The sequence below is a fragment of the Mustela erminea genome, chromosome 6 (assembly GCF_009829155.1).
Source record: "Mustela erminea isolate mMusErm1 chromosome 6, mMusErm1.Pri, whole genome shotgun sequence".
Lineage (NCBI taxonomy): Eukaryota > Metazoa > Chordata > Mammalia > Carnivora > Mustelidae > Mustela > Mustela erminea.
Genome location: NC_045619.1, coordinates 53,447,981 through 53,468,884, shown reverse-complemented (window position 1 = coordinate 53,468,884; position 20,904 = coordinate 53,447,981). Strand labels below are relative to the sequence as shown.

Genomic DNA, 20,904 nt, shown 5'->3' with positions numbered 1-20,904 from the left:
AAAGGAAAAATCTTTTGTGAAATTGTGTAATTCCAAGTACAGTGGTGCTTCAAAGAAGAGCTATTTGTGGAAGGGACAGGTTCCTAGTGCCCTTCACCCTGGACTGTGACTGTACCATAGTAACTATATGTAACTATAACTACAGTTAAACACATTTAACTATAAAATGGGTTTTCAAATTGTTACTGCAGCTCACATTGAAAGGAATTAGAAGAATAGCTAGAGAAGGCTAGCTGCTGTACTAATGTAAGGATATTAGTGAGGGTGCTGTCTATTTTGTCATTGGGTAGATTTATATAGTTTTAGAGCAGATTTTTAAAAAAATTTTTTTTGTTAAACCTTTATGGCCAGAAGACTTCCCTTCTTCTAAGTAACTTCTAGGCATTTTTCTTATAAATAATCTTATTTTTATGTTTTCTTTAGTTAGTAGTGTCTTAGACTTTTTAGTATAGAAATTACATAAGATCTCACAGCAGGTATTTTGATTACTAATGTTTCCTTTGGTACATCTTGTACATATTTGTCCTTCCTTTCTGTTATCTCCTTCACTCTGAATTCTTTGTCAATTCACTTAAAATAATATTTCATCTTAAAATTTCTTTCCCTACACAACTCAAATAATTTTAAAGGTGAGGTAAACAAACAAACATGAAAGGCATTGCTTGATTTAAGGAACCTAAACTTAGCATGATACAAATATTTTCACTAAAAACCAATCATTGTTCAAAAACCCCACTTTTAATAAATGTCAAATCTAATTAAAGTACTAAAAATTGAATAATCAAATTTCTTAAGCCCCACAGCCATTTTTTTCACTGGGTTTTGTAGCTCAGGTAAAATATTCGGTGTTTCCCAGTCATAATCAGGGTAAATTCAAATCTTTAGTGGATCATTAATCTACCTCTGCTTCCATCTGCATAATTTCTCATTTAATCTAATAGGACTGTTAGCTCTTCCTAGCAGTGCATGCTAACCCCCATCTCTCAGCACAGCCTGGGAATTATTCTAGCCCTTCCTTTCTGGCCGCCTTGGTTCATACACTGAGGCTTTTTTTCTACCTTTACTCCTCTGTTCCATGTTCTTCCCATCACTATCTTACATCAGCTTTTTTTTTTTTCCCCCCTAAAATATACAGAAATCCTGAAAAAATAATTGTGACTTAGTGACAATATAGAATGTAAAGGATTTAGTTCAAGTTAGTTTTTCAATCAACCTTTACTCATTTCTCCTAGTAACCAAATATGTAACTTCTGAAAATTTATAGTTAAATTAAATTAAATATGTAACTGCAAGATCCATGGACATTTGGAAGCCTTTATAATTATTATAAACATTTTCATGTTCAATTAGCAGATACTTTCAGGAAGTAAGAAACACAACAGCTTGATTTGTTGTTTCCACATTTTCTAGGTCTTGGACAATTGGATGAGTTATAAAATATCCCACTTATTCTTCTTGCAAATAGCAAGGAATATGCTGGACTCACTTGATTTGTGAATACTTGAAATTGTACATTTAAGAAACTTAAGCCTCAGATGATATTCCTTTCCTACCTATAGCTCAGCCTCGGGAATTTTTGTTTTGTTTTGTTTTGTTTTTTTGTTTTTGTTTTTGTTGTTTCCTTTTAATGATTGCAATGCATCACTGGGTTTTGGATATTTGATAGCACTGGCCGCAGGCTGAGGGTCTTATGTCCAGATCTATGTTCCACAAAAATATATTTGTCTTTATTTGTAACCCCCCAACTCGGCTTGGAGGTGTTAGGAAATATGCTGGGTGAGTACAGAGTCCCTCAGGGTCAAAGGAGTCCCTGATAACACTAGTCTTCGTTCTGTTTTCTTCCTCTACATATGCTATAAATACAAGCTGAGTTACTCAGCAAAAATTAAGCAGAGAACTGCAGGAAAAAGAGAGAGAGATTACAAACTTTTCTTTTTCCTTTTCCAAAATCCAGAGGCTTTGCTAGATACCACTTTTTTTTTTTTTTCTTAAGAAAGCTCTTCCATCAAAATGGGGCTCAAACTCACAACCCCAAGATCAAGAGTTATATGCTGTACCAACTGAACAAACCAGGTGCTACTTTGTTAGATATCTCTTACTCACCCTACAAGGTCTGTCATTGGTATGTTTGTATATTTTATTGCCCCTCTTTTCTTGGCTTAATAAAGTATAACAGAAAAAGTCCTTATTGCAAATATTCTGATGAGTTTGAATTTGGAATAAAAATCTTTGTTTAGTATTTTAGAGATTAAGAGGCACTTTAATAAAGCCATCGCTTTAATTTTAAAGCAAATATATTTTAACAATTTCAGACACTGAAATTGGCAGTGAATATTCATGGAGAAAGTCATGATACTTTTCTTTATGGGACAGTCTTGGATTTTAGCTATCTAATCTTGATTTGTTTGTATTCAGAATGACTTCCCAAATCCTACCATATGCCAGCCCACATTCCTGTCCTTATTTATTTATTTATGAGAGCCGTTGCACAGAAGCAGGGAAAGGGACAGAGGGGAAGGGAGAAGGAAAGAGTATCCTAGCAGACTGCACTGAGGACAGATCCACACCTGGGGCTTGATCACATGACCCTGAGGTCATGACCTGAGCCACCAAAATCAAGAGTCCAAGGCTTAAGCCACTGAGCCACCCACGCACCACTCCTGTTCCTCTTTCTTGTTTCACTCTTTTCCCATTACACTTAATTCTCTCTTTCTCTCTCTCTCTCTCTCTCTCCCTTTCTGTCTCTCTCTCTCTCTCTCTCTCTCTCACACACACACACACACACACAGGTATTTTTGTCATGTATCCCCAAAGAATATATTCCATGGTCTAAATTAGTGTCCAACATACAATAACCATCCGGTAGATATTTGGTAAGTGAGGGCATTGTCATCCTGATATTACACACGTAGGAAGGGAAGGTTTAGAAATGTGGAGACATCTCTACGATCAAAGTGCTTGTAAAAAGCAGTACCATCTACCTAGTTTCCAAGTTCTTTCAAGTACTTTATAAAGTCTTTCAAATTTGAGGATTGTCCAGACTCTATTATCTATGCTTATAGCTGAAGAATGAGTAAACACAAGACTCACAATGACAGGGTAGAGATTCAATAAGAAATCAGTGGAATTCATAACACTGTGGATAAAACTGTTCAATACATAATGAGGGCTAGTGGATGTGTAAAAGAGAAAGACCAAAGGAAAATGATATTGACTATTATGGATGCTATAATAACTTCTCTTAACTGAAAAAAATACATAAAGGAAAGGAGAGTTTTGTAACTGGTGATTTTTTAATAAAAACTTTCTTTTTCTTTTTTTTTTCTTTTCTTAAGTTTCAGAGGTAGAATTCAGTGATTTATCCATAGCATATAACACCCAGAGCTCATTTCGTCAAGTGCCCTCGTTAATGCCCATTATCCAGTTACCCATCCTTCTGACCACCTCCCCATCTTCCATCTAAATCCCTCAGTTTGTTTCCTACAGTTAAGAGTATCAGATTTTTTTTTTAATTTATTTGACACAGAGATAGAGAGTACAAGTAGGCAGAGCAGCAGGCAGAGGAAGAGGGAGAAGCAGGCTTCCCGCTGAGCAGGGAGCCCAATGTGGAGCTCGATCCCCGGACCCCGAGATCATGACCCGAGCTGAAGGCAGCCACTTAACCGACTGAGCCACCCAGGTGCCCCAAGAGTATCAGATTTTTTAAGGCACATCACCTTTATGCTAATTCTTAGGTGTAATTATCAGTGATGTCCTGTTCCTTCTCAATCCTCTGCATTAATATTGTTGGTTCACCTCTGACTTATTAGCCTTCTACACACATACCAAACATTGTTTATCTTTGAAAAAACCTAGAATTTCCTGTCATGAAAAAAAGCATAATTCATATTTTCTCTTTCGTTTCTGGAAAGCTTAAACATGTGGACTGAAAAGTGTCATGTTTTATTAAAACTTCAGGAGCTAAACAATGAATAACTATCAGATGACATCTGTGGCAGAATGTTTTGTTACAGAGTAGAAAAAATAAAGGGGAAAATGTGTCAGACAGCATCTACCACACTGAGAAGTTTTTCATACACGTGCATACAAAATATCTGTAAAGTTAAATAATAATCAAACAGAATATATAAGCTTTGAATTAAGATTTGATGGAAAGGCAAAGATTACAGAGGAAGAGAGACAAGAAAGGAATAATTTTTTTTTTATCAGTCAGGGCAAACATCTGAACAAAGCTGTGGAAGTACGAACGAGTGTGGTGTGATCAAGGAAAGCAAAGTGATCAATCATATTTGAACTGCGGATTCATGTTACAATATATTGGGATATAAAGTATTCATTAACAAGGAATCTTGTAACACCACACCAAAAACTAATGGTGCATGGTGACTAAAATAACAAAACAAAAATAAATAAAAAAGTAAAGTCTCCTGTTAAAATCACTATAAAATGTACATTGCAGGGAACATGAATTAATCCATTATTTGAACAAACATTTCTTGATTACTTTTTGTGTTTCAAGAACTATTCTATTTCCTGGGATAACATGGTGAATAAAACATACAAAAGCTGTGCTCTTATTGAGCTTATATTCTAGTGGAGGCTGGTGAACATAGACAGGAAAGAAGCAAGGGAAGAAAAAAGCAACATAATTTCAGATCATGATAAGTATTATGAAAAAAAAATGGAATAATAAATCTTTACTGGAGAAGCTTGGGGCAGACCCAGGTTTTGTTCACTTCCCTGGACAAGTAAATGTTGATCTGAGATTTAAGGTAATCAATATATATGCATGACCTTTTGTTTTAATCGGGATATTTGATTTTCCTGATTGGATGAATACACACTTCAAAATAAATCCTAGAAAAAAAAAGCCCCAAAACAAGAAATACCCCAAATAAATTCTATCATGTGTTTAATCCTCCATCTCCACCTTGTGGTCGTTTTTTTTTCTTTCTGCATTTATTTTTAGGTCTTTGATCCTTCTGGATTTAACCTTCATTTTCTCCATTCTTTTTTGTGAATTAATTTCCATTCTGCCCAGTCGCTAGATATTTTGAAAGTACTTTGAAAGTATTCTCTGGAATAGGCATGAATATATATATATTTGGAGATCCCTTATACATGGCTGTTGCTCCAAGCCATGGATCTGAAAGAGCTCATCCAGGGATGAGTACAAACAGGACAGAGGACCAGGAACTCAACTCTGGGTCACAACAGCATTTTGGAGCCTGATAAAGAAAGCCAGCAAATCTGAGGGAGGATTAGATTGTGAAGTAGGAAGAAAAACAAGATAATGGTGTCCTATAGAACAGGGTATTTTGGAGGGGCGCATGGGTGGCTCAGTGGGTTAAGCCGCTGCCTTCGGCTCAGGTCATGATCTCCGGGTTCTGGAATCGAGTCCCGCATCGGGCTCTCTGCTCAGCAGGGAGCCTGCTTCCCTCTCTCTCTCTCTCTGCCTGCCTCTCTGTCTACTTGTGAGCTCTGTCAAATAAATGAATAAAATCTTTAAAAAAAAAAAAAAAAGAACAGGGTATTTTGGAGAAGAATTTTAAGTTAAAATAAATAATCAATTATATTAGATGCTTATAGGATGAGTAAAATGAATTTGGAGAAAGAGCCTCGGATGTGTTAATGAGGAGATTAATGGTGGTTTAGGAGAAATGTCCTAGAATTTGGTAGACGACTACAACAAGGTATGATATTTGATAACATAACCTGCTAAAGTGAGCTACAGAGATGCTGGAAATTTTTAAGGGAGGCAAGTATAAGCAGTGATTTCTAAATTAATAAAATTATAAGCTAAGAATATATAAAAAGACTTTTCGAATCATGGTAACAGGAAGTGCATAGAAAGTGAGACCAGTCCTTTTTCTTACAGAAATTATTAGCAACTAGGTGAGATTCCTCATTACTGTTTTACCCATGTCTGCTTTGGATAAGACTGTAAGAGGTTAAATGCTTTCTTAGGGAGCTTGAAGGTGAAAGAATTAGGGCAATGAAAATGAAAACTCAGTCTTTGCAAAATTTGGTGAAAGTGAAAAATGAGACAAAAAAGTTCTGAGTTCTCATTTTCATAATTACGTATTCAATTTAACTTTTCCTCATGTTGATGGTCTCTGCTTTTACCTAAGTTATGTAGAATAGTGAACATCAACATAGATTTGTTAATTATTTCTACATCTTTGTCAGGGGAGTTTAACTGATTATGACTCAGAGCCTCCACTTTTTTTTTTTTTTGATTGAACATGCATCAGTTTGGGAAAAAATAGAAATGAGAAATAAATGTGTATTTATGTATTTAGAAATCATACATAAATATTATTGAAGAATTATTATTTTTACATTGTTTTTCTGCCACCTATTGTATATTCATTCACACCTCTAAGACAAGGTACAATTTATTCTGGAGAACTTCGACGAAGATAATCTTCACATACAGGAAGATCTTTGGAAGATCTTCACATACAGGAAGATCCGTCCTTCTGCCACCTGAAAACGAAAACCTACATAAAATCATCCCCCAGTGTAGTTATGCAATCGCCTTCTTACCCCAAAGGAAACTTTAAAAAAGATTCCTTAGTTCTTCTGCTCACGTATAGCAGAGTTCTGTGTTAGTTTTCTGTTGCTGCTTTAGCAAATTCCACAAATACAGCAGTTTAAACAACTTAATTTATGGTCTCAGAGTTCTGTGGGTTGGAAGTCTGATCTCACAGAGGTATATCAAGACTGTGGGGGGGAGGGGTGGTTTGTGTTCCTTTCTGGTGCTCTGTGGGAGTGCCCAGTCCCTACCTGTGCATCTTGCAGCCCACATTCCTTGGTTCCCAACCCTCTTCCTTCACGTTCAGCCAATAAAGTTGTAGCTCTCTGGCTGAATCTAGGAAAGGTTCAGGAAAGGTTCTCCACTTTGAGGGACTTGTGACTAAATTGGGACCACCAGGTAATGCAGGATAATTTCTTCATCCCAAGGTCTGCAATCTTCTTCCCATCTGCAATACCTTTCGCCATATGAACTACCAGACTGAGAGATTCTGGGGATAAGAACAGGCACAGATTTAAGGGGCTGTTATTCTGCCTTCCACAACTTCTCAACAACAATGAATTTTATTATAGAAGTTAGTAAATTTTACAAGTGATGCTGGCATTAGAAGTAAATACAGTCCTTTAAGAGTCTGACACCAACTGACTAAATGACCAACTACACGTGTGATGAGCTGTTTTTCTCTCATGTTCCTCCAAATAATAGCCAGAACGCTTTCTATATAAACCGTCTGCTTTTTACTGCTCATGTGATGCTGTTGAAACAAAGTATCACAGTTAAATCCTTCTGCAGTGAGTTTACTTCAGATTTTTTTTTATTGTGTTACATTAGTCACCTTATTGTACATCATTAGTTCTTGATGCAATGTTCCAGGATTCACTGTTTACCTATAACACCCAGTGCTCCATGCAGTACATGCCCTCCTTGATACCCACCACCAGGCTCGCCCATCCCCCTTCACCCCACCCTTCTAAAACCCTCAGTTTGTTTCCCAGAGTCCACAGTCTCTCATGGTTCATCTCTCCATCTGATTTCCCTCCCTTCATTTTTCCCTTCTGATGTCCTCCATGCTATTCCTTATGTTCCACAAGACTGTGAAACCATATGATAATTGAATTTCTCTGCTTGACTTGTTTTCACTCAGCATAATCTCCTCCAGTCCCATCCATGTTGATGCAAAAACTGGGTATTCATCCTTTCTAATGACTGAGAAATATTTCATAGTATATGTGGACCATATCTTCTTTATCCATTTGTCCGTTGAAGGGCATCTTGGCTCTTTCCACAGTTCGGTGACCGTGACCATTGCTGCTATGAACATTGGGGTACAGATGGCCCTTCTTTTAACTACTTCTGTATCTTTGGGGTAAATACCCAGGAGTGAAATTGCAGGGTCATAAGGTAGCTCTATTTTTAATATTTTGAGGAATCTCCACACCATTTTCCAAAGTAGCTGCAATTCAGTTTTATTGGATTGGAAACACCTTTTCAGGGATTTTTTTTTTTTTTGTCCTAAGAAAGGAAAAAAACAGATATATTATTTTATAATTTTTTTTTAATTTGTTTAAGATTTATTTATTTTATAGAGAGAGTATGCATGTGTGAGCCTGGGGAGAAGCAGAGGGAGAAGGACAAGAAGACTCCTCACTAAGGAGGAAGCCCGATGAGGGATTCAATCCCAGGACCCTGAGATCATGATCTGAGCTGAAACCAAGTGTCTGACGCTTAACCAACTGAGCCACCCAGGTGCCTCACCCCATATTATTTTTAAAATGAAATGTGTATAACCTGTAGCTCAAAGAGACTTCAAGGCACAAAGGTGCTCTAAGGATTCCCCTTATCCAGGGGTCCATGTGAGTGAGTATCCAGCACTGTTTTTACCTTTGCCCCAAACTCCATCTTCTGATTTTTCGAACCCAAAAGACTGCATACTTTTTATAGGAATTTTAACTGCACAAAATGACTGATGGCTGCCTTCAGGTTAAAAACCAACTCAACAAACAAATAAAAAAAGAAAAGAAAAGAAAAGAAAAGGTACCATACTACATGCTAGTTGTTATTCTCAGGGGGATTATTCTGTGGGGTTTAGCCCTGCCAGAGGGAGCGCCCATCCATGCCCAGTTTTAACAGTTATCAATTTCTTCTCTATGCCCCATTACCACTGCTTCTCTCCCTTCCTTCCTGCTTCTCTGTCACACACACACACACACACACACACTTGTATTTTTAAAACAGTAGGCAGGTGTGGGTGGTCTTTACACAGCTTTTTCTGTCATGTGCATATCTCTCTGACATGTGTAAGTGTAAACCAGATCCAGTGTTTTCATACAGGATTAGCTGGCCTTTGACACATGCAAAAATGACAAGCTGACCCTTTATTGAATAATTCAGAACAGCCTCTACCCTGGAGATCATGGGGATTCCCCCAGAAAGCACCATTTCCGCTCTGCTACCAAGTATCCCTTTCGCTTCACAAGAAACAATGCTGCAAAGAGCAGACAGATCGAGATCTATGATATTCTGATTTCTAAAAAGAATTATTTGACTTGTCTTGCTTTCTCTGCAAAATCGAAACAAGACAAAAGCAAACAAACAAAAAAACCCTATCATTCTGTCTTTACAGAGGGGCGATGGGGTGTGTCTTAGGTCAGTCGAGGGTGTTTATAAAAGCTCCCAGCCTTGAGAAGAACGTCCTGTTCCTGGGCCTGAAGATATTGAAACATTAATTACATAATTTATAGTAGTGCTTTCTTCTACAATGTCTGAAGAAGTGACTTACGCGACACTCACATTTCAGGATTCTGTTGGAGAGAGAAATAACCGGGATAGAAATAACCTAAGGAAAAGAGGTAGGAGGTCAGGGACAGTACGATGTGACCTTGGGAAATGCACAGGTGATAAATGCTTTGGTTCTGATGCGAAAGAAAGGTGTGTTGTGCAATCTCCAAAATGGAGACAGAGTTGTGAAATACACTAGTAGAATGAGTGTTCCCAGTTTTGGCCAGAAAACATGTGGCTTCCAAGATCTCTTTAAATTGTGTGATATCACTATTTATTTGTGTTATATTTGTGTTATTTGTATTTATTTGTGTTATAGTGAAACATTTGACATGAGAGAAATTGAACTTGGGGACTAACAGAATTATTTTTACAAATGAAGTCCTTAATATTTATATTTTGTCAGAGATTCCAGGCAAATATTTTTTTAGTAGCCAGATTGGAGGTCACTACAATAGAGAAAGTCGAGAAAACTTTTCCTTTCAAAGTCATAAATAACTGAAGAGAGAAATGGGAGAACAAGAGAGTCAGAAATAAGATGAGAGAGTTTCCATTTTGTAAGTAGTTTAGAATTTTGGGGGGGAGTGGAAATTCCTAGTATAATTAATAGCGTTGGATCAATAATAACAATATCCAAATAGTACTGTATATGCATTATATCATATTTTTATCAAAGTATTTGTGAAGTAAATGGAATAATATTGGTAAAACTGAGTCTGAAGAAAATCAAATGATTTAACCATGTTCCCACAACTGGTAAAAGCCCAAACTCAGTGCTAGTTTTTGGCTCATTCCCTTATCCCCTGTTGGAAGAAATATTAATCTCTGTGGTCAAGAATTCAGTTTAGTATATCAGACTGTATCCCTTATTTTCAAGAATCTGTTGACAGTTCAGATTGTTGCCCTAAATCATCTAAAATATGGGAACTACTTTCTTCTTCTCTTGAATTTATTTTTACTTTGTGTGTGTGTGTGTGTGTATGCATGTGTGTGTGTGTGTGTGTGTGTGTGTGTGTAGTTTCGGGTGATATACAAAGAGAATGGGATTAGGCTTGTTGTGGGTCTAATAACAGTGGTTATACATTTTTATTTGTTTGTTTAAATTATAGCTGTAATCCTTTGAGAGAAAAGGAGTCGTGGGTGTGATGTGTATGATAGCACACCTGGAAATTTGCAATCCATCTGTCTGAGATACTGGGCTAGCTGCTGTTAGATTCTGAATTAAGAAATATTGTAGGTTATTGAAACACTGAAAAAATAAAATAAAATTTTTAAAAAAGAACATTAAAAAAAAAGAAACATTGTAGATTAGAGTGCACATTTGTTTTGTCTTTCATTCCATACTCATTCGTTATCTATGAGGCGATAAAGAGCCTGAATAATAGATAAGAATAAAATGCACTATAATATTTGCCTTGTGGTGATTTCTCATCTCAAAAACTTGATGTCTCTCCTATTGTCAGGATCATCCAGAGAAGCAGTTTCCACAAGGTCTCGTACGTGCATTTAGTAAACTTAAAGAAGAAGGGTGTGTGATGCTGTAAAACAAAAACCTGGAAATTAGGAGACACTTTTATTTTTTTTTAAAGATTTTATTTATTTATTTGACAGACAGATCACAAGTAGGCAGAGATGCAGGCAGAGAGAGAGGGAAGCAGGCTCCCTGCTGAGCAGAGAGCCTGATGCCAGGGCTTGATGCAGGGCTCGATGCAGGGCTCAATACCAGGCCCCTGGGATCATGACCTGAGCTGAAGGCAGAGGCTTAACCCACTGAGCCACCCAGGCATCCCTAGGAGACACTCTTAAAGGAAACGAGAACGGTAAGGAAGGGAAGTGGAAGAGAACTGATGGTGGGGCCCTTACCGAACATCATTTTAGGTATTTTCTAGGTGGAGCATTAAAGGAATAAGAGAGAAATAAAAAATTCATTTGTAACCTTAATTCCTCTGTTGGCTTTTTTCAGGGTACCCAGCTCCTTCCCCCACCTGGCGTCAGGCTGCCCTCAGTCTGCTAACTCTGTGTCTGATGCTGCTGATTGGGCTGGTAACCTTGGGGATTATGTGTAAGTATATTTCATCAAACCCAAGAAAAGTGATTAGGAAATACATTTATAAACTATGTAAATTCCATTTGATTATATTATGTAATCATAGCTCCTTCATTCTCCAAGTCTCTAACATAAACAAGCAAGGGACCGACTTAATTATTATGAGGATTTTGCCCTGAATCCATTTTTTTCTTTTGATAAACCAGACTGGATTATGAAGACAACTTTTACAGTTCTCATTATTGGTTAGAATAAGGAGTTTCTTTTCCGCATAGACACACATCCACTTATTATCCCAGTGGTAAGAAATGGGAGCCAAGGGAGTTGGACTCAAGGAAGAACATGCCGTTTCATTCACCCTGAAGACTTAGTACAAGACTGACTTACCCCTCTCACTCAAGACCATTCTAGTGTAGAAATAGCTTGCCTGCTATAATGGAAAAAGAGATACAATCAAGGGGGAATATTTGCTTGAGATACATTACTCTCTAAGCAGAAAGTTGAACCACCTCCATGTAACAATGGAAGCTTCATTCCCAAGCACAATACCTAAAGAAGAATATTCTTTTGGTTCTGACCTATCATTGAGCCATCAGGGTTGAACAGGGCAGGGAGTCCTGAACTAACAATAAATGGAAGAATGTCCCGAGAATCCATACTCTGTAGGATATTGTTAACCATATGATGGACAGAGTAGTGAGTGGCACAGTATTCCCTTTTGGGGGGGACTTGCTGTCAAGAAAGTTTATTCTGTGAATGACACTAGTATCTTCCCTGCTACTTTCATTTATTTTTACATATGTAGGACTTCATAGATACTTAAAATTTAGACATACCAATTTGGACACATAAATAGGGGCTAATGTAGCTTGCTCTTTTGGAAAGAAATACAGGGTTCTAGCAGCAGTTACTAATATTCAATAGCTGATCATTATGAGGATTAGCAGCTGATCTTCTATAATGATGCATATTTTTAAAATGAAGATAAAGGGTACCTGGGTGGCTCAGCTGGTTAAGCCTCTGCCTTTGACTCAGGTCAGGATCCCAGGTTCCCGAGATTGAGCCCCACATCACTGGACTCCCTGCTCAGCAGACTCCCTGCTTTGAGTCTGCTTCTCCCTCTGCCCTTCCCCCCACTCATGCTTTCTCTCTCTCTCTCAAAATAAATAAATACAATTTTTAAAAAAATGAAGATGCAATGATACATATTCATTGGTTCACCATAGAAGCAAAGTTTTTTTTTTTTTTCTGAAGTGTAGTGTTTTCAGTGAAATGATTCTTAATTTATTGTGACCATGAATCACCTGAACTGTTAATTAAAAAGGTAGATTTTGGGATGCCTGGGTGGCTCAGTCATTTAAGCTTCTGACTCTTGGTTTTGGCTCAGGTCATGATCTCAGACTCATGAGGTCCAGCCCCACATCCAACTCTATGTTCAGCTTTGAGTCTGCTTGAGATTCTATCCATCCCTCTCCCTCTGCCTCTATCCTGCTTAAGCTCTCTCTCTCTCTCCAATAAATGAATAAAACCGTTTTTTTTTTAAAAAAGCAGATTTTATGGATCCAGAGCCAGAAATGGTCTAGTATAGAATTAAAATCTGCATTTAAAACAAAACCAAATACGTGAGTGATTCTGATAAAAGTGATCTGTATACTATACCTTAAGGTAACCATTGCCTTAAAGGATTCTGTTCCTGTTAAAACAATAATTATATGAACCAACTCCAAACAGGAAGAAAAGTATTCTACTAAATGAATGGAAAAATGCTTGGCACTGCCTTAGATGAAATGTCAAAGATATAAAATTATTAATTCATTATTTTAATACAAGTATAATCATATTTAAAATCTCCATAAAATCGTGAGGATGAGCTCCAAACAATTTGGACTAGAAAGGCATCTGGTGTGTTTCTTCCGTGATACCTCTATTATTGGGAGCTACTGGAAAGTATTAAGTAACGTGAGAAATAGTTCTGCATTAAGAATTATCAATGGCAATGATGAGAATGGGAGGATATACGAATTTAGCTCCTTTTATGTCTTGGAGTTTTGCAGACATCTAATGAAATTAATTCAGATTCAGAGAAATTAAGTCAACTTCAAAAAATCATCCACCAACAGCAGGATAACTTATCCGAGCAGCTGAACAGCTACAGGAACATTCCCACCCAGGAGGAGTTCCTCAAATCACAGATCTCCAGTCTTTTGAAGAGACAGGGACAAATGGCCATCAAGCTCTGCCAGGAACTAATCATTCACACTTCAGGTAATTGGGACCTACTGGGCAGTTGGGTCCAATCTGTTGGCATTGATCACATGCACCCCTTCATAGCATGAGAAAGGTATGTTCTTTGGTGACCTCTATTGATATCACACTAAATTTATAGAAAACAAGGGGAGATATCGATGTATTTAATATTTTTGAAATCACAGAGGTGAATTTGGGAAGCGTCTTGGAATGATACCAACCTGGATACTTCAGCTTCTTATATTGTGAACTGTTTTTAGGTGATTTTGATGTTTTAAGAAGTTAAAAGTAGAGCTTGTAATTCTAAGGCCAGGAAACTGATCCCTGAAGTGAGAATTTCCTTCCCTGTTGCTCCAGCCCATAATAGGGAGGGACTTCATTTCCACAGGCTCCTAAAGTGGTATGATTCCAGAACGCTGGGTCTCAGATGCTGTCGTCAAGTTCAATTACTTAGTTTCTAAAACCTTCCCCAGTGCCCCCAGCGTTAATTATTTGTACTAATGGGTGGTGTAATTTCTTTTTCAGACCACAAGTGTAATCCTTGTCCTAAGATGTGGCAATGGTACCAAAACAGCTGCTATTATTTTGCAACAAATGAGGAGAGGACCTGGACTAACAGTAGGAAAAACTGCATGGATAGGAACTCCACCTTGGTGAAGATAGATAGCTTGGAGGAAAAGGTCGGTTGACTCTCCTTTCCTGGTTAGAGAAATTATTCATATCATAGAAAGCAAAACAAGTGGATAAGAAAAGTGGAAATCAAAACAAGTGTATAGTAGGAATTCAATGGATTTTGAATGAGAATTAACATCTTACTTCTGCACTCTGGAATGTGGTTCACACATGACATTGTCCCTGTTCTTCTTCTTAGGATTTTCTGAAGTCACAGCCATTACCCACATTCTCTTTCTTCTGGTTGGGCTTGTCATGGGACCCATCTGGAAGGAGCTGGGTTTGGGAGGATGGCTCTGGTCCCTCTCCATCCTTGTAAGTCTCTAACTGTTGGGGGAGGGGGGAGGAAAAGTAAGCTAAGAATACTGAAAAACCGAATGCTAAGAAAATCAATGCTAATTTTAAGAATTATAAATCTAGATACAAGAAAAGAGTACAACACACACGGAAAAGAAAGCGTCAGTAAGAAATAATGAAAGCCAGAGTACCTAATTTTGTGTATGTGACAAACTTATGGGAAGACACCGAAGTTTATCTATTAGTTTAAATTTATTTTTTTGATTTAACAAATAATATTACACTTACTTTGTTCAAAGGGGTATGTAAATATTAGTTCTCTGATAAAAGCACTGTTATATTCCTATTTTATGGATGAAACAATTATCTTAGAGAGATTAAATAACTTGCCCAAGGTCACTACTGCCTGAGTGCCAAAGTCAGGACTGAGTGCTTCTGTGACCATGAGCTTGGCCTCTCAGCTCCCCTGGCTCCAACACTTAAAATCCCGAGGGTGGCGTTTATCATAAGAATATACATTAACTCATTTATTTAAATTCAATAATTGTCAGCCATTTTCTAGCAGCAAGTAAGTCTGAATTGATAGATTAGTTTGGTTTTGTGATAGAGATTGACCAATTAGATTTCGTGGCAAATGTTTTACATGTCTTAAAATGAGCTAAGTCTGCCACTTCAAGGTTTTGAAGAAATATTTAATATATGTACAGGATATATGATACTTTGAAAATTACAGTTTTTACAACTATTTAAAGTTATAAAAATAGGTGTTATATTAAAAATACAGAAAGGAACACATAGTCTTATAAAATTCTCTTAGCAGCTACAGAACAAATATTTTGAGGAACATAGCTGTGTTCCTAACTATATTATCCCAACTATATTAAAATGATGTATGATATTTGTACTTTTAATGTAATATATGACATTTGTGTATTACGTGAAATATAAGAGCACTGGTACCTTTCTGGGTGTGATAGGTTTTTCCTCCACCTCCCTTTGCATTAAATTATTCACCGATTCACTTACTCCTTACTTACTCCTTCACTTACTCCTTAATGCTTCCTGTCAGTTTCCTTAAGCTGAATTATAATCACTCATTTCCATCAAAGTTACTGGGTTTCAGCTATGACCGCCAGTTTAGACAATGATATGTCTATACTTTTCTCCCTGGATAGACTTTATCTTCACCCACTTCCCACAATGATATCACGGTTTTTTCTACTCATGCCAATTTCTCACTCTCTAATGTCCACTACTGGTCATATTAAGTCACTGATTCTGGTTTCACTCAAATAATCATGGTGACAAGCACATGCAAAGTAATAAACACCGGAACAAAAACGACAGTTACTTCTTTTTAACAGAGCGATACTCGGCATGAGATGATTACCAACTAACCTGGGGTATTGCTGCTAGACCGAGGCTTTACAGAACAGGACCAACATACGCTGTAAATGCAGCTGTTTCCCCTTTGGACTTTAGGAAGATGGGTCCCCTCTCTCAAAGGAGTTGTCATCATCCCAGGATCCCTCCACTCACTCGTAGTGAAAATATGGAGGAGGGGGTCCCCTGTGGTGAGGTTTGGAGTCTGTGGACAAGGACGCTCTGAGGCTGTGGCTGTCACACTCAGGTGGAAATGAGCTTCAGAATCACATTCCCTACTGAGCAAAGCTGCTCTCAGCAAGGGCATATGCCAAGGGGAGAGTTTAGTAAGCCCAACACCAAAGCAAAGATACCAGTGTAGCACATTTTTACTCATTTGAGTAAAAAGGCACATCGGAGATTTAGGTCTGATGAGCATAATTTTATACATTAAAAAAAAGATATCTATCTATTTATTTATTTGAGAGCAAGAAAGCACACAGCAAGCATGGGAAGGGGCAGAGAAACAGGAGAGAGAGAATCTCAAGCAGACTTCCCGCTGAGCCCGAGCCCAAGGCAGGACTTGATCCCATCACCCTGAGATCTTGACCTGAACTGAAATCAAGAGGTGGTGGCTTAACCAACGAAAGCCACTCAGGCGCCTTTGTAATGATACTATTGAAGAGTTATCAATAATTCCTTAGCAGAGGAACTAGGGACTGATATCAGAGTCCCATCTACATCATTGTTCATATTCTGTCTGAATCCCTCTTACTCTCTCTTCACCTTCCACATAAAATTATGTATGCACAGAATTATATTTGTTCATAATGAAATGTCATAACTTTTTACCCAGAATATGATTTCATTTGTCTGTTTTTCTTCATAAAGTTGCAAAGCAAAGAAATTCTGGTACTTCTGATATAATCTGTACTGGGTACTTCTTACCATGGTAATGGAGAGGAGACAATTCTCAACCCAGATTTAAGTATCCTTCTTAAATAATTCTACCTGGGATTATGATTAACTTGAAATGAAATACTCAGATTTGCCAGCTTTAAGAACTGATAGGCTATGCAAACAGAAGCCTCTCAAAGTTCAGATAACTGGTAACTGAGAACATTGAGTTGTGAGCGAATTTGAAATATGAAATTTGTAATTAATTTTAAGTGGATTAATTTTCAGATTCAGCACTAAAGAGTATGCCCAGATCAATGGATCCAAAGGATGTGCCTATTTTCAAAAAGGAAATATTTATATTTCCCGCTGCAGTGCTGAAATTTCCTGGATTTGTGAGAAGATGGCTGCGTTAGTGAAGATTGAAGACTTGGATTAATATGCTTCTTCCAAATTCACCGAGATATAAGGGACTTGGGGTTAAATTCATGTGAAGAAAGAGAAAGCTACCCACTAGAGCCAAAAACATGAAAAAAATGACTGTGTATTTAAACTCTCAGGCAAATAAACTTCACAGAACATTCTCCACTTATAATCTGATGCCTTCTGCTCTGATGTTCTGGTTATTGCTGGGGACCCTGGGTTATAGCCCTTCTCTGGCCCTATTAGTCTATCTCAGCATCATTTCACTGAATTCTCTCTCTCGAATAAAAGATTCTTTTCCTGCTTTGTTATTACATATGCACAAGTGCAAAGGGGGGATATGCAAATGTTTAACAAGCAGAACTGACACAAGACGCAGCTCTGGAATGACATTTGGGAGACCCTAATGTGACAGTGGTCTGGGGGCTTCCGGGGTAGGGATCCTGGTGGCTAGAGCAGCAGCTCTAGCACAGCTCACTGTGCCAAGTGATTGAGGAATGTCCTAGTATCTTAACAAATGGTTTGTTTGCACCCGTGTACCAGCTTTGTAATATAGGTGTAGTAACATATCATTTAATATTTGCATTCTCATTTATTTAGACTAAGTCATTTTGAGGTTATTGTTTGATAATCTGGATATTATTAATGGGAGATTATAATCTTTCCATAAATGTTATTTCCTTTAAAGAAATTCTAAAAAATTACTTGAAGAGAGTAGAGCCATTATATTTTACTTTCAAGAACTTTCCTTTAACATAGTTGGTCAGTGTCCCTGTACTTTAGATGCCAAACCTTGTAAATTTGGAGTTCGAGAGATTTTCTAGGACAAAATTACTGGTTTAAGAATAACAGTGAAGGAGATAGTATTCACTTGCTCCTCGTCTAATTACATAGTTATGTATAGGCTAAAGAAAACAGTAAACCAACCTGCAATACTGATTTCGTCTAAATCAGAGATCTAGAATTTATTGGGATCCGAGTTCTGAGCTAAGTGCATTTCAGAATATTTTGAGAGTTCTTTAAAAGAACATCGCCGGGACGCCTGGGTGGCTCAGTTGGTTAGGCAGCTGCCTTCGGCTCAGGTCATGATCCTGGCGTCCTGGGATCGAGTCCCACATCGGGCTCCTTGCTCCGCGGGGAGCCTGCTTCTCCCTCTGACTCTGCCTTCCACTCTGTCTGCCTGTGCTCGCTCTCACTCGCTCTCTCTCTGACAAATAAATAAATAAAATCTTTAAAAAAAAAAAATAAAAGAACATCACCATATGGACATCTAGCAGCCTGTTACACTCTAAAGATTTTAAATTGTGAGCTAATGGACAATTTATATATGCACTGACAGAAAGTCTAGAACAAAGCAATTAAAGTGTAATGTGAAAATTTGGTGATAACTATAAGCAAAATGTATTTAAGCACAAATTTTAAAACAGATAATTATTTCATCATAGTTCAAGTGAACAGACTTTACTAATTATCGTTACAGGATTGAAATATAAGTTACATACACACAGATTTAAAAAGAAACTTTAGTCTTTCATTTCTTTAGTAGCTTGTTGCCACTGTCTTTCTCACAAAGATAAAACTATTCATTAAAGGTCAACAGCTCTGCACCTCACTCCCACACATTTCGGTTTTTCCTTATTCCCGTGGGAAAGATCATTTCTTCTTTTATTCCTCTATTTCTAACCATAGAAAGATCTGCTCTTAGTAATTAAAATATCTTTGTTGGTTATTTTGTTCCTATAAAGAGGTTACATGCTGCCCCGCCACGGCCCCTGGTATCTTGTGTTTCTTCATTCTTCTCTCATGCACACTCTGACTTTCACACTCAATAAAGAGAACATTTCTGTTTCTGACCTCAGAGTGGCTCTGCAATTGGATCAGATCCCATTGCTCATAGAATCTCCCTGCTTTCTCGCCACCATGATGTCATCCCTGGCAGCCTTTCCGTGGAGGAGTGAACCCAAAGGTCTTCTTGAGAATTCACCATCCTCTTTGCCTGAATAAGTTATCTCTTATTGCTTTCTGGTACCTTGGCTTATAAGACATGGCATATGACAGGAATTTCTCTCTGATTCTCTCCCTCTTACACAAAATTCCTGGGAGATATCCACCCCCACCCCCAGGCACAAATGTACTGTCAAAATTCCTGGGGAAAAGCCATGTTTTGTATTTATTTTGGATAACTATCCTTCCCTCATTGAAGACTTATGTGGTTTCCAAACTTGTCTTCATTTAAGATTTATACAGATAGTCCCCCTTAAAAAGACAGTTTCCGGGGCCACATGTCAGATCTGTGGACTCAATGACTGGAGGGCAGGACCACAGAAACTGCGAGTTTCACAAATTCCTCTGGCGACTCTTAACTCCGCCTGGGTATTTAACAACGTTTGGATAAAAGACCTCAATACTAGCTTCCTTAAGCAAGTATATTCAGAGGCAAAGGTGGTGAAATCATCCTCAAATCAGAGGTTCTTTCTTTTCTGCCTTTAAAATTATTTATTTATTTATTTTTATTTTATTTTTTTCCAGCTTCATTGAGTTATAATTGACATATAACACTGGATACGTTTAAGATGTAAAACACAATGATTTGATATGTGTATGTATTGTGAAATGATGTCCACAACAAATTTAGTCAACACATCCATCATCTCAGTGAATGGCTCTTCCTGCAACATCAACAAAATTAGTTTGTCGTGTGTAGACCAAATTAGGTCAGGGAAGGTCAAAATTGGGACAAAAGTAATTACAAAGCTCAGCTATTTCATTTTCCTATCTTTGTCCAACAACTCCTTAATGAGGAGGTGGTCATGGTAGACAGGTGCTTTGCAATCTGACCCATCTGGTTTTGTGGAAATAGTTTTCCAATCAGCTGTACACTGGAATTATACTGAGGAGTGCTGAAGACATGCTAATGCCTGAGATTATCCCACCTCTGAAGACTGACTGAATTGATCAACAGCGTGGTTAGGTTATTGGAAAAAAAAACTTAAGCTACTTTTATGTTTATAATTTTCAGCTAAGTTTGCAAACCACTGGAGTGAGATCATTCTAGTGACCGTTATGTTGGTGCGGGGCTACTGTGTTGGTAAAATAACCAACCCTCCATCGTATACTAAAGGAGGAAGTGAGCTAGTTCCCTTGGGGAGAATTCCCATGGCATTGAGACAGCGGGCATAGTGACTACTATCTGAAGCTAGGGTCAAGGGTATAATCGAAGCCTTGTGCTGAGCAGTTTATGTGTAAGCATGCTTGTATACGTTCACTTATATGTGGAGAAAGACGTGAAGGACATGTTAGTAATGCTGTTTTCCTCAGGGCAGGTATGATGGTAGTAAAATTGGACAGGAGGAGGACACAATTAACTTTCAAAATTGAGAATTCATTGTGAAGCAGAGGACTGAAGAGGGAGTCATATTTAGCGAGGTGATTCCAAAGCAAATGTAACGCTTCATTCCCCAGGCATGTTAGCCTGCTGCTTGAGTAACTTAAAGTAATAACTTGTTTTTTTCTCTCTTTCAAGATATATAAAATATAAATGTAATAAAGTACATTTCCCCCAAGTACTCTCAAAAATATATCTTGGCAAGATTTTCAATAGTCTAGAAAGATGAGGGTTAAAAGTAGAACACATTCTGTCAGT

General features: G+C 37.7%; 2 protein-coding genes across 6 annotated transcripts in view; one reads left to right on the top strand and one right to left on the bottom strand.

The window, feature by feature from the left end:
* The window catches only part of CLEC1B (C-type lectin domain family 1 member B), a 28,664-nt gene extending 24,859 nt beyond the window's left edge, over window positions 1–3,805 (bottom strand). For all 4 annotated transcript variants that reach the window (XM_032347242.1, XM_032347244.1, XM_032347243.1 and 1 more), the window contains exon 1: window positions 3,717–3,805. The gene's annotated coding sequence lies outside the window, so the exon portion shown is untranslated. The remainder of the gene's footprint in view (window positions 1–3,716) is intronic.
* A 5,368-nt stretch (window positions 3,806–9,173) lies between these two features.
* CLEC12B (C-type lectin domain family 12 member B) lies at window positions 9,174–17,436 on the top strand. 2 transcript variants are annotated; one of them, XM_032347249.1, is made up of 6 exons: window positions 9,174–9,387; window positions 11,280–11,378; window positions 13,410–13,628; window positions 14,136–14,290; window positions 14,482–14,597; window positions 17,214–17,436. In XM_032347249.1, the coding sequence occupies exons 1-6, from the start codon at window positions 9,297–9,299 to the stop codon at window positions 17,275–17,277; spliced, it is 744 nt and encodes a 247-aa protein (XP_032203140.1). In that variant the 5' UTR covers window positions 9,174–9,296; the 3' UTR covers window positions 17,278–17,436. The 2 variants fall into 2 exon arrangements, with proteins under 2 accessions (XP_032203140.1, XP_032203139.1); XM_032347248.1 differs by having other exon boundaries at window positions 9,185–9,387; window positions 17,127–17,436.
* Window positions 17,437–20,904: the final 3,468 nt, after the last annotated feature.